This window comes from Ctenopharyngodon idella, chromosome 20, assembly GCF_019924925.1.
Source record: "Ctenopharyngodon idella isolate HZGC_01 chromosome 20, HZGC01, whole genome shotgun sequence".
Lineage (NCBI taxonomy): Eukaryota > Metazoa > Chordata > Actinopteri > Cypriniformes > Xenocyprididae > Ctenopharyngodon > Ctenopharyngodon idella.
The window spans coordinates 9,814,740-9,841,513 of record NC_067239.1 but is presented as its reverse complement, the minus strand read 5'-3'; the positions used below and the strand labels follow the sequence as shown (position 1 = coordinate 9,841,513).

The window sequence follows — 26,774 nt, the reverse complement described above, 5'->3', positions numbered from 1 at the left end:
AATTAAAAGCAATAAAACAATTTATATATAAATACAAATAAATTTAAATGTTTTTGTAGTGCATAAAAGCATTAATTTAGTTTTAGTTTTATTCATATTTTGAATTAGCTTTATATATTTAGTTTTCATGATAATTTTAAAAAAAAATGTAGGTTTAAATATTAGTTTTAGAGTTTATTTATTTCCAGTTAATAATTTACTGCTTCAAATTAAACTTTATTTTAGTTTACTGCCAAGGCAACATTTCTAATTTTGAACTAATATTTATATTTTATTTCAGCTTTATTTCATTTAACAAAAATGTTTTTAAAAGTTTTAGTTTATGATAATAATTCTGGTGCATAATGAGAATGTGATTTATATTTTCCCCAAGTCTGCCCAATACAACAATTAGCTCCACCCCCATTTATTCTCTCTCTCACACACAGTTGAGTATCTATAGAAACACACAGCTTTTCTCTTGTTTTTTTTTTTTTTTTTTCTATTACACACAGCTTGTTCTTAACAGGCTGCAGCACACACACTCAAATAGTTTGGAGAAAGCGGTAATAAGAAACTGGCCTTGAGTGGATGTCTCCTGGGTTTGTGTGTAATATCAGTGAGGACAGCACTGCCGTGCGCCTCATATTGCTATCACACTCTCTGTTTATTCCCTGGACCTTAAAGGCATTATTTTCATTTTCTCTTATATGACACTGAGGCTGATTGAGAAAAACGGTTTCATTTTCTTCCTCTGTGCCATTGCTTCCAGTGTCTCTGACAGGAGAGATTGTGGGGAGGATGAACACTGCAGCAAGTGGGAGATACAGTGGGCTCCAAATGTCTGAGAGCACATTGAGAAAGTTTTAGGATTTTCATTTTAAACAAAGAAAAGTTAATATGAAATGTATACTATTTTGCGTTAATCAAATAGGAAAATTTGTGACACTGATCATGTAAATTCCTTTGGAAAAAAGGATGTTGATGCAGCTCAAGTGCTGCTGTCATTGAAGCAAAAAGCGGTCATCCAAATACTAAGACATTTATGCTTTGAGTTTAACTTTTCACTCAAATTTGTTATGCTGAAATAAATAATTTGTAATGGAAAAATTTGTCTTAAATTAGAAAAGAATGCAAGACAGAAGCATTTTCACTTGTGGTCTTGGAGCCGCTGTATTTTCAGGTCTTTTTCTTCAGGCAGAACTTTGAACTTCAAAATGTTAAGAACTTGGCTGTGTCGCAATTTGCATACTAATACTACACACTAAAGCTGTTATTCACTGATGATGGGAAAGTACATTCTTTTAAAGCTACAGTCACATTTACCTTTGCTTAACGAAATTTCACAGACGAAAGACTGGGCTTGACAAAATACGATGAATGAAATACGGGAGTAGTGACGATATGAATAATTAAACATCCCGAGCTATTCTGCCAGCTAGCAAAGAAACCAACCCTATAAGGGGTTTGCTATTGGTCGGCACTGAACTTTGCATAGGAAAACATTTTTTTTCATTGCACTGATTCCCATTGATATGACTGGATTTCCCCTGCAAAATTTTCCTAAATGCTGCTAAACATGATAACACCTTTAGTGTGTAGTCAGAAAGTATGTCTGTATTAGGTTATACTGCAATGTCACAAAATTCCATCTACATTTTACTAGAGATGCACGATTAATCATTAAAAGATTGTGATCTCATTCCTAAATGACAACGGCTATGTCTATTAAACCCTAGACAAAATCACAATTGAACATTCAAATCTGCGTTCGCTCTCCCGCTGACCCAGAGAAAGCAGTTATCATGTGTAGGTATGAAACAGCTTCGCAAACAATCTTTTCAGCCACACAGCATCGTTATTTCTGTTGCAAATATTAAGATTATCACAGAAGTACTAGGAAAGTGTAGAGCTTGGATATAAACACTGATGTCTATGGAAGCAATCAAAATAGAGCAAGTCCTTTTGAAAGTAACCTGACGATTGTATCAATTATATTGTTAAGCCAATAGGTGGCGACATACTTTAAATGTGTCATTGAACTATTCATTCAAGAGATTTGTTCAAAAACACTGATTCATCCAGTAAAGAAACAAGTGAAGTATTTATCAGCCATTATCAGTCATTGAATCATTTATTCACCAATTTAATAAAAAAAAACAAAAACATTCAAATTAATTAAACATTTTAAATAGACAATTAACATTTTGTCAGAACCTCTAGTAAATTGCATGTTATTTTGTTTAGTTGTCTCTTATCTGTTCAGAATTATGGGAGAATCGTGATCTTTATTTGAAACAAAAAAAAATTGTGATTTTCAATTTACCCAGAATTTGTGCAGCTCTACAGTTCACTGACTCATCTGAATTTATTCAGTATTACTTAACTTTTAGGTTTATACATTTAAAAACGGTGGGAGCAGCTTTGACTTCACAATAGAACTGTCACAATCTCCTTTGGTATTGGGGGACAGTATTAGGGGCCGTTCACACAGAACACATTTTTACATTCCAGTGCTCTACTTTTCCATTTTTTTCCCCTATGTACACATATGCTAGATGGACGTGTGTGACCGTTGCGCTCACATCTTGTGTCTTTTGCAGCGTCCCATGTACGACGTGACATATGACGTAGGAGTATGTAGACGCCTCTCGCGTTTCAAACAAATAGGGCTGGGCAACAAACTCAAGCTCCTCTACTCTTATATCGAAATCCTCCAACATTTCTGTTTAAAAATTCTCGTTTTAGACTTCTAATTTGTGACCGGTGTTTTGTTTTGCAGTTTTTGTTCCACGTTTGTCAATACGTCATGCGTCGCATCAGAGGCTACATTTCCGGTATAAGCTGACTTGCGTATGGATGTTTGCTGAAAGCTGGTTATTATTATAGTTTATAAAGTTGTAAATATGGATATTTTCCTTACAAAAACCCATTGCTTCACTTCAGAAGGCCTTTATTAACCCCCTGGAGCCATATGGATTACTGTTATGATGGATGGATTGATGTACTTTTTTGGGCTTAAAATTGTGAGCGTTATTCACTAACATTATAAAGCATGTAAGAGCCAGGACATTTTTTAATATAACTCCGATTGTGTTCGTCTGAGAGAAGATAGTCATATACACCTAGGATGGCTTAAGGGTAAGTAAATTATGGGATAATCTTCATTTTTTGGTGAACTATCCCTTTAACTTCTTGCTGCAGTGCACTCGTAGGCATCTGGGGCCCATTGTACCAGCTGTGCGTAAGTTACAACTTGGCCTAGTTTGGACTGAAGTTAAAAATTACACACTACTAAATATTTTTTTGCGTTACACAATTAAACTTGGTTGAAATGTAACTCTATGTATAAACAAAATTTTTACGGAAGTCTCGAATGCACGCTTAAAAATAAATCCTTGGCAAGTTTGCATACATTTTTTTTTTTTTAACATAATACGTTTAGTGACACACTAATTCTCATCTCACATACTACTTAGGATGTAGTACATGAATTAGGACATGCCGTTATATTCTGCAAATGATGGTTCATCGCTAAAGCACCTGAACACTGTTTAATGTTAGCTTGTGAACAAGCTTTCCTCATCATCCCTGGAGTCCTTGGTCTGGTTAAAATCAACCGCTAAATCAAAGCGCTGGCTTTCATTAGAGCTTCACAGAGTGGTCTCTTCATGACCCCTAGCCTGATGTTCTCCTCTGTTTGGCTTATATCGTCAATTAGCACCATGTGCTGGCCATGAAAGGTACATCTAGCTGACCCAGTCTCAGAGCATCTGCTGACCATACTATTTCTGAAAAGTCAGGTTGCTTTCATGACGAGTGTGTGTGTTAGACAACATGAAAACAGCATTCACAATTACTGGTAGAGCAGTTTGGGATTTGATTGCATCACTATTGGCTGACTATGATCTTATTGGTTAATTTTATTGTTCCTCGCCCACATGGACTTGGTAACAATCAACAGAAAAAGCAATTTCTGGGTGAGAGAAAGCCATTACGTTTTAATGAAAGATTAAAAAAATTAACTTTTTTTTTTCTCTTTACAGTAGCATGCACTGGTGAATCAGGCACAATAAGACCAGGGACATTTATTAAGAAAGTAAATACCATCAATTTAGATTTCATGGCGTCATTTAAAGAGACGACATGTCCCTCACGCACCGACTAAACATCAAAACTGTGCAGGGATGATGCAATTTCAGATAAGCCATTACAATAGGGCATTAATCACACTGAAGGGATGTTTTTTGTTTTATCTGTAGCTCAAAGAACGATCCGTTAATCATTGTGCTGAAACCGTAGAGCCACAAGAGACTCAAAAACCCATAAAGAGATGGATTTGATGTTTTCATGGACATGTTGAGGTTTACGAGTCTCAGATGCGTTTGTCTTCTTACAGCGACGTTTTCATCTAGACACACCCTGTGTAAACACGTCTCGTTCATCACAGCCCCTCGGTTTAGAGAAAACAGGAATTATATGAAGAAATGAAGCAGAAAGCTCTGACTCAAATCAGAACATATTGACCTCAAAACTCTTTCCTGAGGCAATTGGAGCTACTCCATTGATGTTTTTTTTTTATTTTTTTTTTATGTTTTTTTTTTTTTAAGCCCATCAAACATCCATAAAAAGAAACAGGGGTGGTTGGGAAAAATCCTCCATTAGCCACAAAGACTACATATAGACTACATATTAGTGTTTACTAATAAAAATTGTTTACTTATTATTATTATTATTATTATTATTATTATTATTAGTTGATTGTGAATATTGTCACAACCGAAAGGATGTTGTTGGAAAAAGCACTTATAACAGAGTGATTATTTTCACATTATAGCACAACCTTGAGTTAATTTCTTTTTTTAAGCAAATACATCCTTCTATAAAATATAGACCCTAATAAGTTAAAGTGTTAGTTCACCCAAAAATGAAATTTCTGTCATTAATTACTCACTCTCATGTCGTTCCAAACCCATAAGACCTTCGATCATCTTCGGAACACAAATTAGGATATTTTTGATGAAATCCAAGGGTTTCTGAACCACACAATGGCAGCAACGTCATTGCACCTTTTGAGGTCCAAAAAGGTGTTAAAGACATTGTTAAAATAGTCAACGTGACTACTAGGGCTGGAGATTGAATTCGACACTTTTTAGGTACCGACCGAATTGCCTCGATACTATCAAGTATCGAAAACTGTCTTGTCATTCGGTACCATATTTCAATACCTAGAATTGCTGTCGCTGTCATTCGCTGTCATTCGGTACCATATTTCAATACCTAGAAATGCTGTCGCTGTCTTGTTGAGCAATGTAATAATGTTGCACTACATTGTTATTTATATCTAAATATATAAAACTATGTGCGTGAGAGAGACCCTATGTGCGAGTGAGCGAGTGAATCAACGCTTTCGCTTTCAGTTTATCTCCAAGAAGGACGGGTGAGAGTACCGGCTGTTTATGCGAGCAGCCGGTTCACTACAGTCACTCCAGATACTGTGAACAGCAAAACAGAAGTGCCGCACTGCCTGCACAAACAGCGGGACGTGCTGTTTTTTTAGACTAGTTATGGACAGGTACAACACTCAGCAGCATTACATCAGCGTTCGTTCCGCAAGTCTATGGAAACACATGACTGGTTCGTGACAGGCTCTAGTTCGCCTGGCTCTGGCTCCAGAACGCGAACAATTCTGGTGGAAAAGGGGTATCGGGGTCCTCCTGATACTGCCACTGTGTGCAAGCACCATCCACACTCTCAGAGCGGACATTTTCAACTGCTGTCTCCAGAATAAGCAGACACTAATATATATATATATATATATAATTTAATAATAATTAATTTTTTAAAGAAGAACAATTGCTGAGCAATTTAAAGATCTGCAGTGAGCCTCACATACTGACTTGAAACTGTTCATTTTGCATTGAAAACTATTTAAACTTTATTAAAACTATTTGCACTGATTTATTGTGTTGGTTACATTTTGTTCATTTGTGCTTTTTTTTTATTCCTTTGTGCAGTGGCTCAGGAGATGAGTCTTTGAGTCTGTAAAAAAAGTCAACAAACTTAAAATATAAAACCAAAGATTTTTTGAGGTAATGTAATCTTGTTAAAACAGATTTTATAAAATTGGTATCGAAAAAGGTATCGTTCAGGAATCGTTATCGAAAATTTTTGAACGATACCCAGCCCTAGTGACTACAGTGGTTCAACCTTAATGTTATGAAGCAATGTGAATATTTTTTGTGCGCAAAAACAAAACAAAATAACAACTTTATTCAACAATTTCTTCTTTTTCATGTCAGTCTCCTATTCTGTTAATGTAGCGAACGCAGTGCAGTCAGAATGCCGACTCATTATAGACGCTCCTGCGTCAGCTTCACACGCATGCGTCGTGGTACTCATATGTACAGTGTTGGCCAATACTGAGCCGGCGTTCAGATGCAAACACTGAAGTGCTGCACTGCGTTCGCTGCATTAACAGCGTAGGATTCTGACAGGGAAAAGAAGAAATTACGGGTTTGGGACTACATGAGGGTGAGTACTTAATGACAGAAATTTCATTTTTGGGTGAACTAAACCTCTAAATGAGGGTAGTTGGAATTAAATGAATTTTCACCCTGTCTATTTTGTAAACAAATGGTATAGATCTTACTGTGAACAATTCATTCATGCATTTTTTTTATTTTTTTTTATTTTTTATATTCTGTACATTGTGATGTTTAATCATAATTCCACAGCTTGAGTTTCCTAGTTAAAACAACAGATCTCCAGTGACATATGCCAGACTTCTCTAATAATTTTGTCTGGTTAAACCTTACCCTTCACAACTGACTAGAAGCTCACTTTCATTTTTGATTGTAACACCCACAGCTAAAAATCCAATCAACAACTGATGTATCCGCTTGTTAAGTCGTGACGTAAGGAACGCCGTTTCTGGGTACAATCCCCGGCTCGTTTCATTTGAGAATGCCATCTCGACGACTGTTTATGAGCGCTATTTATTCATATTAAACATTTAACATTTTAAGAAGTTAAATATTTAAAATACTTACAGTCTACACAACAGTCCCCATGCTCACAGCGTCACAGACATTAATCAGTCCCTCCAGGATTTCGCGGGACTTTTTTCTGATTTCTGCGGCCTAAAATGACTGATTTTGCGGTAAATTCTGCGATCCTGGAGGGACTGATTAATATATTAACGATTTCTAAGATGAATCACTGTCTGGTCATCTGGGATTTTGGTATGGAGATAAAGGTTATGATTATAATTTTTTGGTAGTATTACACCAAATCATGTGTGTATATTAGCACCGTTTGTTGTTGTTCTTGTGGTATGAGATAGAGCGTTTGGACCCGAAAGTGCTGCCGCGTGACATCAGAATGAACAACCAAATAGAATGAAGTCCCCACCCTAATTTTTTTCTTTTTCTATAATCCATTACACTCGGATGTATGCCACAATATGAAAGAAAACTGTCCCTACTTCCATTTCATTGCGACTCTATGAGTGATGTGGAGTGATGTTTTTTGCAATGTTTATTTCATAGTGCTATAACAAGTAGTAATGATGCATCAGTACGGAATGCGGTCTGGTCACATGTGTTTTTGATGTGTGGTTGAAGTGGGCAAATTTCATAACATTTTGGATCCTTGCTTACTCGTGTATTTAGCACGGTCTCAGTTCAAACAGATGAAAGTTAAGTATCATTTTTAAATTGAATTTAGCATATATTAATATTTAACTTTAATAAATAAGTCTAATGTTTAATAGACATTTTTGCGGTGGTATTGAAATCGTTATATCGTGTAAATATAAAGTAAAATTCCCCAGTATTTGTATTGACAGCCCTACAAAGCATAGTGAAAGTGAATTTTGAGTATTTGAGAAGACAAACGTGTCACTTGAGAAGTATCACATAGTTTTTCTGTGATGCTGTGAATATTGGTGGTCTCGCTGTCCGTTATCGCAGTGGAGCAGCTGTTACGGTTCTGAATCAGCACATGCCTGAGCGGTGATGTAATGGCCCAACTGTAAACAGCCGTCTGTGTGTGTGGCCTGGCCATGACCCAGAGTCAATACACACACACACATGCAGCTCCGTCTGGCTCGGGAATGCCCCCCTTCTTTTTTTCTTTTTTCTTTTTTTTGCTCAGTGTTTTTCCCACTGTTGAATGAAGTGAGCGGGCGGGAGTTCTGGGTGATGTTTGTATACATGAGTGAATTGCGGGCAGGGCGACCTTAGTTGGCACACTTTCAACTTTCTTTCCAGTTTTCTTTTCTGAAGTATATTTACTGAGGGAAGTTTTGTTCCACTTTTACAGAAAAGAGGCTGTAATTAATTTTCTTTTGGCTTGGTACCCACAGTGTTATTGGTATATTGCTGTAGAACGGGATGGCTCAAACCTGTATGATTTTTTTTTTTTTCTTCTTCTGTGAAACACAAAAGGAGATTTTAATATTTTTTGTGATGTTTAGTTGTGAATTCTACAGGTGAAATTATTGATTAAAACAGGCCCTATCCCAAATGGCACCCTACATTTATGGTCTTTCTAAGTGTCTGCACTTTCGTGATGTAATGGCACTAACCGGCTGTCTGGAAGAAGTCTGTGGCAGAGCTCGTGGCAGAGCTCACACCAGTGCAGCAAAAGTGTGCATCAAGGGCAGATATCTCTCTCAAGCACCCTTCTGAAACCTAAATTGACAAATGGGACATCCTACGGTCTCGTGGACTTCACGATCACACGGACACGACAGCTATCGTAAGTCCCCAAGATCGTAAGTGCAAATGAATCATGCCTTTTGGGACAGGGCCACAGAGGAGGTTTTGTGGAAATTGCAAGAATGATGATGATGATGGGAGCGTTTGAAAGCAGCCACCTATCAGCAGGTACCAGATTGACCGATACTCGGCACTACGGATACTGCGGAAAGGCTGGTACAGTTATGTTTTTAAAATTTAAGTATCGACTGGGTTTATATATATACACACATATATGTATATATAGAGGTATCAAATATTATTTCAAATATGAATATGTATGTGTGTGAAAATATACACTACCGATTTTATTTGAATAAAATTGATACTTTTATTTGACAAGTATGCATTAAATTGATCAAAAGTTATGGTAAATATGTTTAGATTTGTTATGATAAATTTCTATATAAAATGCTGTTCTTTTGAACATTATGTTTACCAAAGTATCCTGAAAAATTGTAAAATGGTTTCCACAATATATTAAGCAGCATATTGCCTTCAGCATTGATGATTCTTGAGCACCAAATCAGCAATTAGAATGAATTCTAAAGGATCATGTGACACTAAAGACTGGCGTAATGATGCTGAAAATTTTCAGATTTACTTTTTATAGAAAACAGTTGTTTTAAAATGTAATAATATTTCACAATATAACTGTTTTTACTGTACCTTGGTAGTGTTGTCACAATACTGGAATTTGTAACTTTGATACGATACTTTGAAAAATATCAATATTCAGTACCAAATAAATACATGAGAGCTAAGATACAAATAAAATAAACAATGCTTTACAGGTTTTTCAGGTATCTTAACAGTCATTTTCAGCTACAGAAACTGAATAAAGTAATCAAATATAAAACAACACTGCATATAAACTTCTTTGAATAAGTTAAATAAAGATTAAACATTATTGAAGTTACAAAAGCTATTCAGTCAAGAGTAGTGAGTGATTTCTTCATCTTTTGTCATTTGATTAACATTAAAAACACAGAGAGCAGGAATATTAGACTGCTGTCTCTTTAAGACATAATTCAAAGATCCAGTACACTGATACTGATACACATGCTTTGTCTGTCTTGTTTTTCTCCTAAGACATAACCTACTATGTTTGTTAGGATAATTGCTAAGATGGGCATGTTGACAATTTTTGTGTGAATTTGTCCATTCAGGTGCAAGACTTGAAAGAAATCTCCTCACAGCGCATGCGAGTTCTCTTTCGTGTCTTACGGTTAAATGTTTAAATTGGAAAGGTTTAAATGAGTTTAGTTTAAACAGAGATAGCAATGTGAGCTGTTCAGGTCTCACCTGGGTTCGCGCGCTATCAACACCCGGGTGATGACGCCGAAAATCACTGGTCATAGAGCATACGGCACTCGCATTGAACATTGAGTGACTGTTTTGTCCATGATCATCGCTGTTGTAATATAAACATACATTAGCCAAATATGTCTGTCTGTTTTACATGTTGTTGTTTTCAACAAACCATATTATAGATGCGTCGTCAGGTTTGGGATGAACCGCAGTGCAAGCGTGTGCCGAACCGTTTGGTGGAGAGCGGTTCGATCTTTTACCGAGAACGTTACACCCCTAATTTCTTGCAGTTTGATAGAATCACGTCTCACAGAACTATTATCCAGTTCTTTTAATTGGACATTCAGCCAAACATAAATAGCCCAATAAATAGTTTTCGGGTGAACTATTCCCTTAATGCATTTTTTTGATATGCTTTCCTGTAGCTCAGTGGTTAGCGCATGGCACTAGCCTATGGGTTCGATCCCAGGGATTGCACATACTCAGATACAAATGTATAGTATAATGCAATGTAAGTCGCTTTGGATAAAAGCATCTGCCAAATGCATAAATGTAAGAAATGTAAATGTAAGAATGATCCCCTTATGCAGATTGCATAATTTTAGTCTGCGTTTCAGCCGACAGACATGCCTCAGCATTTCTGCATGAACAGCCGTTCTGCTCGTGTGAATCAGAGTCTGTGGATGAAGCACAATTATGAGATGGTGTCATCATCACACTGTCTGCAACTGTCTAATTACCTTATTCCGTGTGAATAAAGGCCTGCTAGTGTATAGTACCACAACACAGACTTTCTGGGCTGTTTGAGCCATTCAATGGCTGCATGCCTCTTCTTTTTTCCCATCAGTCTTTCCCTCTTTCTCAGTTTCTGTGTTTTTCTCAATAGGACACTCTGCAGGAGGGATATGGCAGCAGGGTCCAGTCTGGGAAACCAAACCACGATGACATGGGCCTTACTCAGCAGGACCGCCCGTCCAGCCTCCCGGTGAGACATTACAGTCCAAAATTAGTCTGAGATTTTAGAGACCGTCTGCCCTAGGTGTTAGATAATGCCTTACTTTTCTAGAAAAGCTTTTATGAGTACCCTATAGATGATGCTCAAGTGAATATAGTAGATATCTTTGGTTGTAAGAACTGTTCTTTGGCTTCTCAAAGCTCTTTTTTTTCCCAACGCTCTGGTTGTTTATCGGAATTGGAAACACTTTTCCAGAACCCTCTCTTGCACTGTTTCACCCAAATTGTCTGCACCAGTTGATCTCAACTGGTGGGTCTTGACCAAAAATGGGTCTCAGGTCTGTTCTGAGGTTAAATGCAGATAATATAATGAAACTTACTATATAAAAAATAAATAGGCTTATCATCTTAGAAAAGTTCACCCAAAAAGAAAGTTACATCATTTACTCACCCTCATGTCATTCCAAACCAGAATGACTTTTTTTTTCTTTGGAACATGAAAAGAGATGTTAAGCAGAATGCTCATATTGCTCTTTTCCATACAGTTTAGTGGCCAATGGCTGTCAAACTATAAAATTAAAAGAAAAATTCCCCATAAAATACTTCAACAGTCAATTTTGCATATTCAGACTGTTGCAATGTGATTAGGTTACAAAATATATGGGAACCAGTGGGATGATATGGAACTTCACTCGCCAAGTAGGAACCATTTGCGTTTTTGTTCCATGGAAGAATGAGGTCATATGGGTTTGGAGCAACATGAGGGTGACTAAATTCATTTTGGTAAACTATTCCTTAAAGTGCGATATTGTCCTTCCCTCAGTGATCCGTGAAGATATTCTCAAGGCTCTAATGATTTATGAGGAACTCCAAATTGCAAAAGGAATTCCAGTTACCATCAATTTCCTAAAAATAGTCTTCCTGCCCTGCTGCCCTCATAAAAAGCTCTTAGTGTTTCTAGTGAGCAGAGAGTCAGAAGACGCTGCATGGGTATTTAAACGAGTGGTGCTGCAGTCTCTGGTGCTGTCATGATAGGTTTCCCGCAGGGGTTTGATGACTGAGGTAATGTTGTTTAAAAGCCCCAGGCGGCTGCTGGTATCATGCCGGCAGACCTATTTTTAGATGTGTCTGACACAATGGCCCACTGAACTCCCAGCCAAGGACAAAGAGAATAACAGCACAATGAATGGCCAGTCTGCACTGTGTGTGCTTGGATAATTATCTCAAAGTGTCTCTCACACAGTAATATTCTACACCAGATCAGTGCAAGAAAAGTATGAAGGAACACACATTCATATAGCCTGAACTACACAGATGAAATAAACGTCAGAAAACATGGGTTGAAAATTAGATCTCAAGACCTGAAGAGAACCTATGGATCAGGCTGTGCTTGTATCCTTCACAACCTCAATTTAAAAAAAAAAAAGAAGAAAAAAAAGAAGTCCATTTCTGTCTTAAAAATGGTGCAAGTTTGAAATGGAAATAACTGTTTGGTTAACAATGGAACAACTAATGCTCTATGATTTGTCTCTGAAGACCTGAGGCTGGTGATGGTGTTACCGTGGCAACATATTGACTAACAGCCCATAAATATGAACTGGTGTCTCACAGAATTGTTTCTACAATTAAATTGATGTAAAATAGAATCAGGATCAATGCGATGACAATCAGAAAAATGCGCTCTGTCGTGAATTTAGAACGTTTTGGAGCTCCACGTATCAAACGCTGGAGGAAATTTGCCCTTTGGTCTTCTCCACCTGGTCGTGCTCCTAATTGCAGAATCCCCATGAAATTGACGTGATTTTTTTAAACACATTTTGCTTATTGTTTTTTTATTTATGAAAGCATAATGTAATCCACCTTGCTGGCACCAAAACTGTGTGAGCTTTGCACAGCGTTAATCCACTGTCATGCTTCCTGACTGCAGAAAGTCCTTGAAAATTATTTGTGCAACATTTTTGAAGGAATGATAGTGTAAGCTGTTGCTGCCTTCAACATGGCTACATTTGCCCTTGAAGATCCTGACATCTCATATAAAGTATCCTTTGAAATGAGAAACGGCCTTGAAAATGTGTGTGCTATATCCAGAACTCTAAAAACATTTGACATGTCATTATACTGTGTAGTTTTTGCAGTATGTATCTTAAAGATCCTATACAATCTAAGAGCATGATTGTCACTCAAAAAGGCAGTCACTTATTTTGTTCTTATTTGAACAAACTGGTTGAGTGAATGATTCAAATTACTCACCTAAGTAACAGTGTTGACTTCAATAAACACTAAACCACAGGCTGTCTAGAACGGTGCAAACACAGACAAGTGAAGTGATACAAACAGTGAAAAGTCTGTTGTAATAAATGAGCACTCTTGGAACATCGGTTGACCAATCAAAGTTGAGGAACAGAACTAATCTTCTGCTAATCTTAACCTTTTTACACACTGTAATGTCACATAATTCATGAGTGGCTGTGAGAGTCATCTTTTTGACGATATATATTGTGATGGCTGTATTGCATAGTGGCTCAAACAAATGTCAAAATATGGGATCTTGTCATTAGACCTTGCATTGTAAATGTAGCATTTGACTTCCCCCAGGAGAGATCATCCAGTCTGACTCGCTGTCTGAATGTGTTTGTCCTCAGTGTTAACTGCCCTTCAGTCTGTCTCTCTCAGAGAGCTTTGTGAAGACTCTGCACAAGACCACGGTGGTGAACTTCATCCGCTTTGTTGATTTTTATGGCAACACAGATTCCCTGCTGATGAGCTGACCTTGTTTGGGTGCTTCTATGCTGGTAGAGGCTCTTGATGGTTTGACCTTTTAGATGTGTCTGTGAGCTGTCAATTTCCTTCTCTGTGGGGTTTTGTGTCTGGCTTTCTGGTAACTTCTCTCTTTGTCTTTTTCACTCTTTCAGTGTCTTTATAAGTTTACTTCGCATCTTGGGCTGTCAGATTGATTTGCCATACCTTATATTGTGTCTGATGATGGATTCTTCGAAAGGAGGTTGATATACAGTTGTGCTCAAAAGTTTACATACCCCTTGCAGAATATGCAAAAATGTTAATAATTTTAACAAAATAAGAAGGATCATAAAAATTGCGTGTTAATTTTTATTTAGTACTGTCCTGAATAAGCCATTTCACATAACAGATGTTTACATATAGTCCAAAAAACAAAACAAAAAAATAGCTTAATTTATAAAAATGACCCTGTTCAAAAGTTTACATACCCTTGATTCTAACTCTGTGTTCCTACCTGAATGATCCTTCACTTTATTTTTTGTTCATGAGTCCCATGTTTGTCCTGAGCAGTTAAACCACCCACTGTTCTTCAGAAACATATTCCGGGTCCTGCACATTCTTTGGTTTTCCAGCATCTTCTGCATATTTGAACCCTTTTCAGCTGTGGCTATATGATTTTGAGATCCAGTTTTTCATACTGAGGGTGAGGATGATCAGTATAAATGGTTCTTTTTTTTGTCTTCTGGGAAACATGTAAGTATTTTCTGTAGCTTATGGAGGGCAGTACTAAATGAAAAAATATGATATTTAAACAAAATAAGAAAAAACTTACACATCATCAGCCTGTTTAAATGTTTACACCCCCCAGCTCTTAATGCATTGTTTTTCCTTCTGGAGCATCAGTGAATGTATGCAGCTTTTGTAATAGTTGTGCATGAGTCTCCCAGTTGTCCTCAGTATGAAAAGTATGATTTCAAAATCATACAGCCACAGCTAAAAAGGGTTCAAATATGCAGAAGATGCTGGAAAACCAAATAATGTGCAGGACCTGGAGGTTTTTTCTGAAGAACAGTGTGTAGTTTACCTGCTCAGGACAAACAAGGGACTCATGAGAAACCATCACAAAACAAACAAACAGTCATGGATCATCCAGGTAGTAATACAGAGTTTTAAGAATAAAGGGTACTTTTGAACAGGGTCATTTTTATAAATTAAGCAATTATTTTGTCTTGTGGACTATATGCACACATCTGTTATGTTAAATAGCTTATGCAGGACAGGTCAAAATAAAAAAATAACATGAAATTTTTATGATTCCTCTTATTTTGTTAAAATTATTAACATTTTTGCAGATTCTGCAAGAGTAAACTTTTGAGCACAACTGTATTTCATACATTGAAATCATGGCACAATTTTCTACTTCCAGAGAATTTATTAGAGTGTGTGTGTGTGTGTGTGTGTGTGTGTGTGTGTGTGTGTGTGTGTGTGTGTGTGTGTGTGTGAGAGTGAGTGAGAGAGAGAGCAAGAGAGAAAGACAGAGCTCCAATGTCAAATGAGTTTAATTAGAGAACAATGGTTTTGAATCATTGTCACCATTTCTCTTTTTTGTCTCCTATTCCTTCCTGTGCAATTTTTCATTTGTCCTCGTTTGTACAAACTAGATAGGTTATCTGTCTGTCCGTCTGTCTGTCTCACTCCTTCATTTTAATAGTTAAATCTGATTATTAGCAAATTAAATAAAAATGATGAGATTAAAGGGTACATAACACACACACAGTTTCCGCCAATCTTATGTTAATCTCGAGTACCTACAGAGTAGTATTGCATCCTTCATATCTCCGAAAAGTCTTTAGTTTTATCATATTTGTAAAAGATAGATACACTGTTCCTACTCTTTCAGAAAAAAGCCGAGCTCCTGGAGGCGTGCTGTAGGCAGAGCTAAAGAGTCACAAGCATGCGCAGCTTTTGCGTAGAGATCGTCTGCAAGCTGCGACATCATTATTATAAATAAAAAGGGAACAAAAACATTCGGATTGTTTACATTATATGTACTTGCGCGCCTATTGCCAACAAAACACAGACATTTGATGCCGTTTTACTCACCGCCTGCGATCTGTCAATCCAGCGTCAAACCAGGACTTGTTTACAAAACATTTGTCACCGAAATTCCGGGAACAAACAAACATACGTGCACAACTCTTGCCGCTCTGGAAAAACAAACTGTAGCCCCTGTTCCCTTAACGCTGGGTTCTTTGGGAAGCTGAAAAGGTTATCTTTCCCTCACAACCAAAAACACACTTGTTTGGTGACATTGTTGAAAAATCTCTCGGCTTCCGTAACCCGAACGAAGCGCTTTGATGGGAGTGCGCCTTGCTCTCGCTCTGGGTGATGTGTGCACGCTTTGATGGGAGAAGTGCCCATATAAGGAATTATGCCCTTTATGATGTGATACAGGGCCATACTCGAAAAAAAACTTAACGAAACTTATCCGAATCTGGAAGGAGTGTATTTGGCACAGAAATACTCCGTCATACGTCCATCTCGTGTTTTGAAACTTTGGCCGTGTTTAGCATGAGAATGCAACTCTTTAACAGTGTAAATAAGTTAGAATGCTTGAAATAGCTTAAGTATTTGTTTCATGTTAACACAATAAAATAAAATAAAATAAAATAAAATAAAATAATAAAGAGCAAAGAAAAAAATAATAACGTAACATAATTAGTCTTCACTGCATGATTATCAGATTTAAAAATGATAGTTCACCCCAAATGAAAACTGTAATGTTACTAGATTTTTCAATGAATTTTACAGGCAAATATACTATGACTTAATTTTCTTTGAACTATCCCTCTAAATGGTAATTTAAAACATTATAAAAGCATTATTTTTCTGTAAAGCTGCTTTGAAACTATATCCTTTGTTTTATATATATATATATATATATATATATATATATATATATATATATATATAATTAATAATATATACTTTATATATATATATATAATTAATAATTATATATATATAATATATATAATTAATATATATAATTAATAATATAATAACAAATTATATTTGATGTTCAGTGGTAAATAAATCTAAAAAAGTAAAGTAAATATTTAAACAGTACATTAAATAAGTTACTTTACCTGTGAATACTGTCAATCGTAGCTATTCTATATTCTTTTTGAATACTGGTACAAAAAATCTGATTATCGGCCTGTCTTTAGTTTGAAAGAAATACTGATGTCCATCCATTCAAAAGTCAATGTATATCTACACAGAACCCTTTCTGTTAGTATGATGAAGTGTGTCAGCCACCAAGATGTGTCTATGAGAGAAGGATTACACTTCTGTAAGAGCTCATCACAGCTGGCTTATCTTTCGTGTTGGAGAGAGAGGGAGGTTATAAGAACAACCTCAGTGCTGTTTGTCTGTGTATCAAAGCTTCTGTCACCTGCAGTTTGCTCAACGCTCACCTCTGTGAAGGGTAAAACGCTGTTTCTTTGGCAGCCCTTGTGTTGCTGTAATCGTAAATGGCTTTGTCTCAGCAGCGGAGCTGCGTACACACACTCGCACACATTTTATTCATGTCTCCCTCTGTGTCATCTTTCTGAACAAATATTGCTTTGGTGTTCTGCTTTATTTTTTAAACCTCTTTTACTTTCGTAGGGAATTATGGGCTGGCGGGAATCTCTGTACAGTTTATCCTTTTTTACCTGACGATTTCAAAGTCTCTCTTTGCTTGCGTTCAGATCTTCAGTGTGTTGCAGTTGGGGAAAACATTAAGAGGTGAAGTGCGTACAAGCGAGAGCGAGATTGATGGCCTGCGTTTCTCTCGTGGTGGGTTTTGCGCGCTCTGCCTCGAGCCGTGGGCTTTTTCATCATCTTCCATTAAAGAGAATTTGAAATGCGCTTCCTGGCCTCTATTTATTTAATCAAGCACTTCCTTTAAAAGACGAATCAAATAAACATGTGCTGGACCTTGCAGACGTAATTAGACCCCTTTTGGTCTCTCCTAGTCAATTCTTCCTTCTCTTTGCCTTCTCTGTTTAAGGAAGGATGATGGCTCTCAATGATGATAGATGCTCTAGCTTGTAGAATCATGGGATCACAGGTTTGTTCCCCTGTTTACCATGACACCTGCTATAGTAAAGGTCACTGAGGACTTGGATGGCTTTCGGCTTTTTAAATTGTAAATCTTTGAGATAGTTATTCACCCAGATAAAATGACCAGGTGCACTACTGAAGGTTGACCTAGATTTTTGTTTTGTATTTTAACATTGTAGAATTTGTACTGATGCTTAGGGATGTCACGGTGAGAAAATTTTTACACTAGTATATAAACTTATGAATGCAAGCTCGCTTTTCACTTTTGCAATCACATGTACTCTGTTTATAGGTCTATAACTTGTGGACATCAGGGAACTGCTATCTATATGCGGGGTACTGAAATTGCTTTTCACTTTTGAATTTGTGATCACAAGTACTGTGTATAGGGAGCGGCAGTACTGACCGCACATTTTACAAGATGAGACATTTGTCAATGATGCTCAGGATCTGTTGCACACCAAATCCTCCACCATCGCCCTGTCAGTCATCTAGTTTCTCCTATACTCTTGTCACTTAAGTGAAATCTGACTCCTGCTGCATTGTGCTGTGACTCTGCAGCTCATGCTGTATGTATGGAGTAGAGCAGACACTTTAAGTTTATAATTGTAGCATCTGTTGTCCAAATGAACTAATTGTTTTTATTTCTATTAAAAGGTAGGCAAGTAATGTAATCTGTGTCTGATGTCTGATCACCATGTAATACTGCAGCATGCCTACTGATGCTGTGAGGTATCTAAAATTTATTATCTCAAATTTTAGCATTATAACAGCTATATTTCTCGAAAAAATTAGAAAGTGGGAGAAAGAAAACATACTTTGCATAGATAATAAAAGGTAATTTAGTGGGAAAAACATGGATATTCTTTGTCATTTTTATCCTGTTGTTTGTCATATTTGTTTGCTTGGTCACTGTCCTTGTGGGTTTTGGTTAATTTGCAGTTGTGGGCTTTAGGTTTATAGGCTTTCCTTCATTTTGTCATCTTATCATTACAGATTCTTCTTATTATTATTCATAATATTTTGTAAACTGTAATAAATCAATACTAGTCTCATCTTGTCGCAATCAGGATGAAACAGGAAACACCTTATGTTATGCATACTGTGTGCTTTTTTGCAGTCGTTTCACCATGGTAACATTAACAATCACTAACCATTTGGACATGTAGTAAATACATTTTGCTTCCTCTGCGGTAGTCAGATTTATTCAAAGTCTTAGCCTGCCTCATATCACAAGGAACAGTGGGTGGGAATTTTAATGATTGTGTTTCTTTTTGTTGTGAATTCAGTTGTTCAGCTGATGGTTTTTATCCCGTTGCCTTGCTGTTGAAATAAATGAAGAATACGTTCCACTACCAGCCGTAGTGTTGCAAAAGAAATCAGTGTTTTTTTAAGGATGCTTGTTGGGGTCATGTTCCTCACAGCACCAGTACACTCTCTCATCCCCTAAAATGTTTGAGGGCTTCCTATTTATTTATATCTCATTCTCAAGGAATGGATCCAGTGGAAGGTTTGCAAAGTAAACTCACCTGGTGCTCCTTAATGTCCTCGTGGTACTAACATCTGCCTTGGGTGGTCCAGTCACTTAATTGGCATGCAGTTGTAGAAAATCTGTCATCACCTTGGAGCGTCTGTCAAAAATCTGAATCACAGATTCTAGATAAGTCCCAGAAAGCAAAAGATTACAGAATGAGGATGATATAAGATGGAAAGATCTGATTCAAGGACTCCATCCATCTTTTCTCCCCAACCCTCTACATTGCGAGTAAATCAGTTGCATATGCGACCAAATTTCACGAGAGGTGACTAAAAATGTCTTTTTTATTAGCCAATGGCTTATAAAAACTAAAAAGACTTAAAAACGATTGCAGTCGCCTGTATTTGACTTAGAGGCAAAAAATAAGTTTAGCGCAGATATAATTTCATTGCTTGCTGAGCTTTATGCACTGTCATTGTTTGGCTGAGAGCGCCCTCTGTCGCTTTCTCACACACGCACTCAACGTGAGAGTAAGAGATAGCACGTGCAGGGCTCGTTGACAGAACTGTCACTGTCCCGATCAGACAAGTGCCGCGTTGTCATGAAAGTTTATCATTTGCACGTGTTATTTTAGCCTTGCCAATTTTAACATTCATGCGCTAAAAGACGCAAAAGATAACTCATGCTCGTTGTATGAAAAGTTTTGCCTGCGCCCAAATCCGAAGTGCGTGCCCAGAAAGCCGTGTCTGACAGCACGCAAATACTGAATTGAGTATTTGAATACTCTCTTTCACGTTTTGCGCTTGAACGGACAATTTCACACACAATGATGTCTAAATGCCCGTCTTGCCGAGTATCCTAGTAAACCTAGTCGGTTATGTCTTAAGTGAATGTAAACAGCTGAGAAAGTAAATGCGTGTGTAACAATATGTTGGATCCGTGCATTAGTCTTAAAATAACAGCAGCCTAATATTCCTCCTGCTGTCTGTGTTTTTAATGTTAATCTAACAACAGACTCACTTCATAAAATCACTCAATGCTTTTGACTAAACAACTTTTGTAACTAATATAGATTAATCATATTTAATTTATACAGTGAAGACTATGCAATGCTATTTGATTATTTTATTCAAATTCTGTACCTAATCTACATCTAACTACTGTTAGATCTAAATAGAATTTAATTGGCATCTTTTCTATTGTTTATTTGTGCTATTGCTTGTAGTTTGAATATTTGACCTTATTTTATTACAGACTGTTTACTTGACTTCAATAGTGTTTGAAATTTATGTTTTATATTTCTGTAGATTTTTTTTTTTTTTTTTTTTAATTTGCATTGTTCTTGCATTTCATATAAAAAGTCTGGCGAGTAGAATAAAAAAAAAAAATTGCTAGCCAATGGCGACGATGGTGTGTCCGTAGAGGGTTGCTCCCCATTCCTTTCAGTATGAGCACAATAAACAGGCACTTGGTGTGTGTTCTCATCAGTCTTTTTTTTCATTGACCTCTTCGGTGTCCTGAGCTTTTTTGAGACCAGAGCTATGCGTCTTTGAATTGCGCACAGTCTAGCCAACTAATGTTTATATGAGAGTCGGAGTGGAGAATTTGAAGCAGTTAATGAGAAAAAGCTGGGAAGACAGATGAGAGCTCAGCATGGCTTTCAGAAGCTGAATATTCAGAACCATAAATAAGAGGAAGGCAGAGTACGACTGAATCTGGGTTGGAAGAAAAAAAGGAAAAGGTTTGTTCTAAAACCTAGTGAGCTGCCTTCTATGGCTGCATCCGAATTGAAATGTAACCTTATAAGTGACCATTTTGATATGCTCTACATAGACAGCAACTACAAATTGTGCTTCACACTTGAGAGGTACAGGAGACTCGCAGTTGATTTCAGTCGTTGAGGAAAACCATAAAGTTGTTTTGCTGGACTGATTTAAGCTGAGTTAAGTGTTCCAGACAGAAACAACACGCTATTAATCACTAAAATAAAAAGCATACACAAATTTTCAGTAAAGCCATCCATTTTATATATATATATATATATATATATATATATATATATATATATATAATATTTGTGTTAAAAGCATTATACGTATTTAGAATAAACCTTACTCTTGCTTTGTCTGCCATCTTGGATAGATTTTTTTTTTCTCCACTGATGCAGTGCATTGTTTGATTTGCCTTCTCCACAAAAGATACATGCTGTCTTACAATTTATCCAAAAGAAGGTATCTACTTTTTGGAACAGCCTTTGTATTGGGGGCATGACTGATGCCTTAAAATTCTGCCTACGTAGGCAACTCACAAGGTTTTGGGGATTCACAAAGGATTTTGCTGTATCACTTTGGTGCTTCACTGATCTCTGCTTGGTTTGATCATTTCCACATCTAAAGGGCAGCACTCTTTCTATCATCTCTTACTTTACCCTCTCTCATTTTAGTCCTGCTGTCTACCCTTCATTCGTTTTTGCCTATCCTCTTGTCACAGACTGACTGGAAGGGGAGGATTGTGTCTTTCCCGCAATAACACAGCTGCAGTGAGACAGACACGGCCGACTCACTCTCACCGCCGTTCTGCAGCGCTCTAATTTACTGAGAGCTTGAAAGAATCGTTGTTTATCCCCGAGCCCTGCAGGCTGATCTGTATCCTGTCAATGTGGCCCTCTCCCCCACCATTCCGACGTTCCTCTCCTTCACTCCATTCTGTCTTCCCGTGCTCCTTTGATTCCACTCCCTCTCTCCGTGCTCCACAACTTGTTCTCCATAATTAGAACGAGCACGTAGGGGATGGAAAATGAGGGAGGGGAGAGAGGCGCCAGGGCCGTGCTGATGAGGCAGATGAGAGAGCCATCTGATTGGCTGAGCCGTTGGCAGGGGACGTAAGGGGGGGATGGGAATCTGCACCGTGATTGGATGAAGTTGCTCTTCGGGGAGGAAGTAAAGCATAGATTGAGGCCTAACTCGGCTGTGTGTGTGCGTCTCGCACTCGTTTTCTCTCTGAAGCCTCTACAGGGATCCAGGCTCCTCTCATCAACAGCTCATCAAATCAAGCACAGCCTTGCCGTTGTCTACTGTGTCTCACTCGCTCTGCAGACGCATACATTAGTCACTGCTTGCGTGAGAGATGAAAGACGAAGCCCTTTTATGTTTTGTCGAAATCTTTTATCTGTCCTTTCATTCTCCTTTGTTAGAGATGTGCAAAACTACGTAGTTTCAAAATCAACTAGTCGGTGCATTGTCTGAACGACTAGTCAACCCATTCGTCTAAAATAATTCTCCCTCCATGGTATAAGGCTGGTTTCAACGGCAGTTGTACACTTTTATTCGTAGGCAATTACGTAAGTTATGCTTTGAGTTCAAAACAAGTTAGGTGGAGCACAATGAAATGAAAGAATGTGGAAGTTGGACTATTTTTAACTTGTCAAAAAATGACATGAGATGTGACAATTGCTGACAATTGAAGTTTATGGCTGCAGTGGCCATTTTTAAAAATATATGTAAGACAAAAACTAGTCAACCTCACTAATAAATTATTAGTTGACCCATCCCTACTTTCCACATAATGACGAGCTGTCCCATTACAGCTTGTCAATAAGAAAAGATAATCTGAAAGCTGTTTCGTGCCTTCAGGCACTCTCATTGCCCATATTAACAATGCTAATTGGTTCAGTGGATCCAATTCTTTTTTTAATTTGGGTTTCAAACAGTCTTGTTTTGTTAATTGATGATAAGGGAATTGTGGTCTGCTGTAGATGGATGACTCTCTGTCAAAGAGAACACCACTGTTGCTAAAATGCCAATGGAAACATGCTCCAGCTGTGACCTTCTTCAGACTGTCTGGGGAGATATAAAACCAACAGGCAATCGTTCCTTGTACGGTTGTTTGAACCCCAAACCCTAGTTGCATTCTCAAGCCAAGACCTTGACAAGGAAGTCGTTCAGCCAGCGAGACGTTGGAGCTTTGTCTTGCTGTAGCTTTACTCTGCGGACCTCTTGACTTTTGACAGGAAATGAAAGATTAATGTCTGCTTTTAACAAAGATCGGATTTGAGGGCCACAAAGGGAAAGCTCTTGAATGTTAGTGTGCACACAGAAGCCCCCTTTCGTTGTAGTATTTAGTCTCAGAGCAGCCGAGCTGGAGTGCGCCATGCAGTTGAGGTGAAGTGTGCTCGCCTCCTTCATCTCTGTATTCTTTCATCCGTTTATTTCTGTGTTGCTCTGGGGCAGAATAAAATGTAGCCTCTCAGGAATATGCATGTGCTTCAGATGACTATGATACAGTACTGTCGCTAAAATTCACAGAGGTCAAAATTGGTTTGAGTTGGCCCCCTCTCCCCTGAGCCCGATGAGTAGGGTGTACTATAGAGCAGTGGTTTCCAAACCTGTTCCTGAAGCGCCCCCAACAGTGCACATTTTGTATGCCTTCCTTAATCAAACGCTTCTTATTCAGGTCATCAGCTTGTTAGTAGACTCCAAGACCTGAAGTGGGTGTGTCAGATAAAGCAGACACTGAAAATGTGGATTGTTGGAGGGGGTTTAGAAACCGTGTTGGGAACCACTGCCTTAGAGCAACTTAGTGGGCTCCTCTCATCACAAGGCCTGGATGTAACCGAGTAAAAACATATTTTAAACATGACTATACTAACCATGTCATAAAAAATCTAATTATCTGATGTTTTAAGATATTTTAGTTGACTTTGACACACAGTCATAAGGGTCTTCAAGAGTCTTCATTTGTTGTACCACATAAATTTGTTGGTTGCAACACATGACATTGGCAGACAAATCTCTTAATGAGGCTTCCCCCCCATTGTGATGTCAGCGTAGTAAGCACCACTGTCTCAAAAAAAAAAAAAAAAAAAGATATTCAGAATAATTCTGATTTTTTTTATTCTGAAATCAAAAACATGTTATGTACATGTGCAAGTATGAGTTGCATTTTTTTTTTTTTTTTTTTATATTATTTCGGATAAATTATTCCAGACAAAAAAAAGAGCATCATCATTTAGCCACTTATTGAATACAGGTCCACATCAAAACCTCTAGTGTGAAAACTAGACCAATGTGCAGATGCACACTTAACCAAATGAAGATCAAGTTTAGTAAAGTTCAAATCCACATCAGAGACCAAAGAAGCACAAGAATTGCTTCATTTGTGTTTACAAAAAATGGATCCCCTCAGTGATAAAAGTTAACATTAATTTAATTCATTTTGTTTAGATGTCTGAGGAACCTGCTGTTACTGATATTTTTATCTAGTATTAAGCAAGAATCAAACTTCCCTTGCTGGGAAGCTTGCGGGACTTCCACAAGACATCTAAACAAAATGTATTAAATTAATGTTAACTTTTATCACTGAGAGGATCCATTTTTTGTAAACACAAATGAAGCAATTCTTGTGTTTCTTTGGTCTCTGATGTGGATATGAACTTTTGATTCTTGTGATGCAGTTTACATCATCAGCACAGTCCGCTGATGTCCATTTACACCGTCCGCTTGTAGCCCACTTTTGAGTCTGTGCATGTGCAAATGACTTGAGCGCTCAAAAACAAAGGTCCAGTGTCGTCCATCCACGCTCATGATCTATACAGTATACTTTGAATGTCATGCTTGCTCTCCCATGTGCAAGATAGAGCAGAACACGGAAACTGAAGTATACCCTGGCTCTCAGAGCTCTTGAAACCTAGAATATGTTCGTTATGTGTATACAAAACAAAACATATTTTGAAGACAGATGGTACTTCCACCTTTAATTTGGGTGAAGAATTGAACATGTGCACCCCAGGATGTAGTTCATCAGCAGTGTCTCCCATCACTAGACTGCCGGCAATTGTTACCAGATAGCAGACGACGCCCGCAGCTGGCATGATGCCATCTTCGACTGTGGAGGGTGGGTTTAATCAGAGTTTTCTTAAATCTAAGAGCAAATGCAGCTTCCCATAAAAAAACAAAAACAAAAAACAAACAAACCCTCAATTCTGAACTCAGCAGATACCTTGTATGGTTGCCAATAGCCCTTTCACACATAGTTTTTCCAGGTAAATTACTATTTAGAGATAATGTGTGAACAGGATCTTTTGAAAAATATCAGTAAATCAGTTCTAGCAATTTTCCAGTATGAGAAGTTTAAACAATTAACAATGAACATTAACATTAAAGGGTTAGTTCACCCAAAAATGAAAATTCTGTTATTAATTACTCACCCTCATGTTGTTCCACATCCGTAAGACCTTCGTTCATCTTCGGAACACAAATTAGATATTTTTGATAAAATCCGATGGCTCAGAGAGGCCTGCATTGTCAGCAAGACAATTAACACTTTCAATGCCCAGAAAGCTACTAAAGACGTATTTAAAACAGTTCATGTGACTACGGTGGTTCAACCTTAATGTTATGAAGCGACGAGAATACTTTTAGTGCACCAAAAAAACAAATAACGCCTTTAATCAACAATATCTAGTGATGGGCGATTTCAAAACACTGCTTCATGAAGCTTAGAATTTTAACAAATCATTTGTTTCGAATCAATGGTTCGGAGCATGTATCAAACTGCCAAAGTCACGTGATTTCAGTAAACAAGGCTTCGCTACATCATAAGTATTTCAAAATTTCAATGGTTCACCACTGGGGGGCATGACTTTGGCAGTTTGATACACGCTCTGAACCACTGATTTGAAACAAATGATTCATTAAGCTTTCAAGCTTCAAATCGCCCATCACTAGATATTGTTGAATAAAGTTATTTGTTTTTTTGGGGCACAAAAGTATTCTCGTCGCTTCATAACATTAAGGTTGAACCACCATAGTCACATGAACTGTTTAAAATACGTCTTTAGTAGCTTTCTGATCATTGAAAGTGTAAATTAACTTGCTGGCAATGCAAGGCTTTCTGAGCCATTGGATTTTATAAAATATATCTTAATTTGTGTTCCAAAGATGAACAAAGGTCTTACGGGTGTGAAACAACATGAGGGTGAGTAATTAATGACAGAAATTTCATTTTTGGGTGAACTAACCCTTTAACATTAACAATCTTAACTTATATTGGGGCCTCAAGATGTAGTTTAAAAAAAAAAAAAAAAAAAAACGTTCTCAATCTCCATTGAGAAATTATGCTCAAATGATTGTTTAATACATCCAGTCTGTGTTTTTTCACATGGCCGCTTGTGCTCTTTGCTAAATCTGTGATCAAACCTTCTCAGCAATGAACTGTAAGAAATCCAACATATTGATCTCGACATTGGGCTCCAAACAACATTAAAACCCAATTGACTTTTCAGACAAATAGTCTTGCCAACCTCACACTATTAGCCAATGCTGTCATGTCCAGCCCAGTAGGGCTGCTTAAACAAATGCAATTGCAATTCCATTTTGTGCCACTAGTGGAACAGAAATAAAATTGAAACGATGCATTCGGATGAACCTCTTCACATGGGGTAC

At 37.5% G+C, this 26,774-nt stretch overlaps 1 protein-coding gene across 4 annotated transcripts in view; it reads left to right on the top strand.

Annotated features, from left to right (window-relative positions):
* The window catches only part of arid1b (AT rich interactive domain 1B (SWI1-like)), a 95,153-nt gene that overhangs the window by 24,187 nt on the left and 44,192 nt on the right, over positions 1–26,774 (top strand). For all 4 annotated transcript variants that reach the window (XM_051875940.1, XM_051875942.1, XM_051875939.1 and 1 more), the window contains exon 4: positions 10,939–11,037. In XM_051875940.1, the coding sequence (XP_051731900.1) occupies positions 10,939–11,037 (99 nt within the window). The remainder of the gene's footprint in view (positions 1–10,938; positions 11,038–26,774) is intronic.